This window comes from Acanthisitta chloris, unplaced genomic scaffold (assembly GCF_000695815.1).
Source record: "Acanthisitta chloris isolate BGI_N310 unplaced genomic scaffold, ASM69581v1 scaffold3078, whole genome shotgun sequence".
Classification (NCBI taxonomy): domain Eukaryota; kingdom Metazoa; phylum Chordata; class Aves; order Passeriformes; family Acanthisittidae; genus Acanthisitta; species Acanthisitta chloris.
In genome coordinates, this window is record NW_008685266.1 from 2,544 (window position 1) to 6,569 (window position 4,026).

The following is a 4,026-nucleotide window of genomic DNA, read 5'->3' on the forward strand; positions in this document are numbered from 1 at the left end:
TTGTGCTCTATACACTGTTAACTACTGAAATGAATTGTGCAGGAATGTACATGTAAGTTGCAGATGGAATTGGTCTCCAGGGATATGGAAACAGGAATTTCAGAGTGCTCATGAGTGTTTCCCACTGAGCAGCACTGAAACTTGAGGGGCTGTGAGGACTCTGCTGCTGTGCTCTGTAATTAGAAGCACCTTCAGCTCCAGAGCTGGGATTGATGGTTCCTCGGTGTTTCCTTATATCCAGAGAGCTCATCAAAGTTAATGGTTTTGCCAGAGGCCCTGACAGATGCAGAAATAAGAAGCTGTCGTTGCCTGAGGTGTGAACATCAGCTCAGGCTGCAGAATGGCTCAGTCCCTTGTTCGGGGCTGAGGTACAAGTGCCTCCAGTTAGGTTATGGTGCTGCAGGGAGCACAACAAACATCCCTCTGACCTCTGCTCTCTTAAATGCTGCATTTGTCAGCCTCCTTTCCAGCAAGTATGGATTAAAGTTCCGTTGTACCTCGCAGGGTAATTTCTTTATCCTTCTGCTGCTCATGACTCCAGGAATTCCTGTGCTCCTCACTGAAGGGGGTGGGGGGAAAGAAGAGAAATACTGAAATTTTTCTTTTTCTTATGTTTTGGTTTGGTTTTTTTCTCCAGCTGCTTGCAGTTCTCTCCCCTTATCCCAAGGGATTCCTGCAGGTCTCACCTCTCAGTGTGCTGAGGTTCTGGCACAGGTTGCCCAGAGCAGTTGTGGCTGCTCCATCCCTGGAAGTGTTCCAGGCCAGGTTGGATGGGGCTTGGAGCAACCTGAGCTAGTGGTAGGTGTCCCTGCCATGGCAGTAGGTTGGAACTAGATCTTGAAGGTCCCTTCCAACCCAAATCAGTCTGGGATTCCATGGGTCTGTGCTGGTCCCAGTAAGGGTCAATAATGAGCTTTGGCACCTGCAATTGTAGAAACACAAATCAGTGAAGGGTTTAGAGTGTGGAGGTTCCAAGTGTTGTCCATATTATTCCAAAATGCAGAGGAGATGGGAGAGAACTGTTTGAAAGCCCATGAATAGTTAGTGCAGCAATGGGACAGTAAATCCTGAAGCTTGGGTCATGCCTGGGCAATGTGTTATTCCCAGAGTCTGCCCTAAAGTTGGGATATGTCCCTGTGCCAGCTCAGCTTGGAAATGAGGGTCTGGAAATGGGGCCCAGAGGCTGCTCCTGGGACACCTTAATGTCCAGCTGGAAGGAGCTGATGTGGTGTGGGTCCTGTGTGGGTCTCTCAGTTTCTGACAAATGGTTCTGTGCACAGTTAATGAGAAATTAATGCTCCAGTTTGACCTCAGATTTGGCAAGAGTCACGAATTCTCCAGGATTGAGTGGCTGCTTAAATTAGCACAGTTCTAGCAGCAGCCTCAGCTTACTAATTTATCCTGAATAATGTACAGGAGCAATGTAGTGATTTTCTGTTCTGAGCCTTGTCCGAGCAGCCTGTGCCTCCCTGAATGGAGCTGTGCTCGAAAGTTATTGGCACAGTATTTCCCCTTGCATGGAGTTTGTGATGAATCACAGCAGAACTGGAGGTGTGGCGTTTAGTCTGAAAGAAGCAAACTGAGCTTGCAGTGATCTGCTCTGAAGGCATTAATCTGTCCCTGCAAATTCTTCTGTTGAGGGCCATGTTTTCATTAGCTTAACATTCCTGGCAATGCTCATTGGCTGCAAATCAATGGGGATCGTGGCCAGGAAGGAGCAGGGATTGAGCTGCACACAAACCTTCTTGTTTCACCCATGCAAATGGGCACAGGAAGAAGAGTTTAGCAGAGTAATTCATAGGATCATTGAATCACTAAGGTTGGATAAGCTCTCTGAGATCACCAAGTCCAACCAGCAGCACCACCACATTCACCAGGAACCAAGTCCTCAAGTGCCTAACGAGTGTTCTGGGAAAGAGCTGAGAAAATGGCCCAGGTTTTTAAAGGCATTTTGTTTACTGGGATAACCCCCACCATTTCCTCCTGGTTTGAACAGGCTCTGGCTCCAGGCTGGATGCTCCCGTGGGGCCCCTGATGCCGACACAGGTCACTCGTGTCACTGCGTTGTCTGCACCGGCAGTGACCTTCATGGCAACCAACCTGATGGATCAGACACTGCCAGGTGGGTCACCTTCCTCTGTCCTTGCTCTGTGACTGGGGCCATGCTGTGTGTTTGTGTCCTTCCCACCAACCATCCTTGCTGTATCCCAGGGAGATGGGAGACTGTTAAGGAATCCCGTCAGATTTGAAGATGTTTGTGTTAGCTCATTGCAGTGTCCTCAGCGTGATTTGGATCCTGTTTGCTCTGGCAATTGGCTGTAGCCAATATGATGATACAAAAGGCAAGTCTGACACACTTTCCATGTCCCACACTGGTGGTATTCACCACCACTGCACTGATGGTGTGACACCTGGGGGACAGTTGGTCCATGAAACCTCCTTGGCTGCAGCCTCTGAGGACACCTCTTGCTGCACCATGTGAGACAAGTGGTTAATCTCCTGTCATTTCAATGTGTATGTGTTACGGGACAAGGGGCAGTGCTGTTCCCTAAGGCTGGAGGTAGTCTTGTGGCCTTGTTCAGATTCACATGCACATGTTGCAAATGGTGAGCAGATTTTGGTAGGAAATTTGGAACATCTTCCCTAATGATGAGAAATTCCTCTTGTAAAGGGATTAGGCTTTGTTGCTCAGGAGGTTGTGGAGTGGGATCTGTGTCCCTGAAGCAGTGGTGGTGGGCTGAAGTGGAATCCCTGGAGTTGAGGCATGGACCTGGCTGGTGTAGCCAGCACTGAAATCCCACACTTGGACAGAGTAAGAACCACCAGAGGAGGAGTGGAGCAACTAGGGAGGGGTTTGAGGTTAGCCTCAAACCCCAAAGCAATCAGGTTGTGGGGAGAGACAGAGCTGACCTGCAGAGATACTGGGGGATGAATGTTCAGCTGTGTGCAGTTAAGCAAACCCAATTCTCAGAAGCATTTAGAATCAAAACTTTAAACTCTTTTTGAGACTAATGGAGGTTTGGCCTCTCCATACCTTTGCAAAACACATTTTTGTTCTGCCTTGCCCACAGCTCCTTGTGGCACAAATCAATCTCCCTTCTCCCTCTTCCCCTCCTAATTCTACTTCTAATAAGGTGTTTATGATCACACACCAACATTCTCTGTGATATACCCGAGGTAGTTTCACTGCTTCACCTTTCCTGTTCACACTGTGAATTATTCATGTGCCTGTACCTGCCGTGGAGCCTTGCAGAAGCCTCTTTAATCACACACCTTGATCCTCCTCTCCAGCTCATCCTTCGGCAGAGGTGCAGCCACCATGGGAACACAGCAGGTCTGACTGTGCTGCTAAGTTTAGGGGCAAAAATGGGGCTGGAAACATGTTGTGGAGGCTGAACTGTCAGGCTGCAGTTTCTGCACTCAAAGAGGAGGGAAAAGGGTTAATGAGGACAGAGTAAGCCTGAGCAGAGACAGTTAGCAGTGGAGGGTGGAGGTGTGTTGTGCTGGCCGTGGGCAAGGAAGGGGAGATCTGTATGGAGCAGGAAGCCCTAGCAGGACGCTGTTTGGTGCTCTGGGAAGCAGAGTGGGGCTGTGGGGCAGTGGATGGGGCACCCACCACCCTCCTCACTCTGTGTTCTCCAGGGGCTCAGCACCCCCCTGGCACAGCCACTCTGAGCCCACAGCCTTGGTGCTCTTGCCCTGAGCTCTCTGTGGATTCCTGAGCTCGAGCAGGAAGGCACAAGCTGAAATTGCTTTTCCCTTTACATTATCCTTAGGGGAAAACATTCAGTGTTCAACTGTAGATATAAAACTAAATGGCTCCTGCTGTGCACAGGCACTTCCAGGACTTTCTCTTGCTATTTTAGTTTCAATGCTTTTCTAGTTTCAGTTTATTTGCTCTGTGCTGACTGTCCAAAGTGTCGTGGCACTGTGTTTCCCCTGTGAATGCCTGTGGAGCTGTCTGGAGCTCACCCACATGTGCAGCAAAAGCTGCAGCACCCAAGTGTCTCCCTGGGGCTTCTCTTT

The 4,026-nt window shown here is 49.4% G+C and overlaps 1 protein-coding gene across 1 annotated transcript in view; it reads left to right on the forward strand.

Moving 5' to 3' along the window:
• Nucleotides 1-1,996: 1,996 nt before the first annotated feature.
• The window catches only part of TCERG1L (transcription elongation regulator 1-like), a gene marked incomplete at its 5' end in the record, with an annotated part of 18,055 nt that continues 16,025 nt past the window's right edge, over nt 1,997-4,026 (forward strand). The window contains one exon of the mRNA XM_009079670.1: nt 1,997-2,122. Coding sequence (XP_009077918.1) covers nt 1,997-2,122 — 126 coding nt within the window. The remainder of the gene's footprint in view (nt 2,123-4,026) is intronic.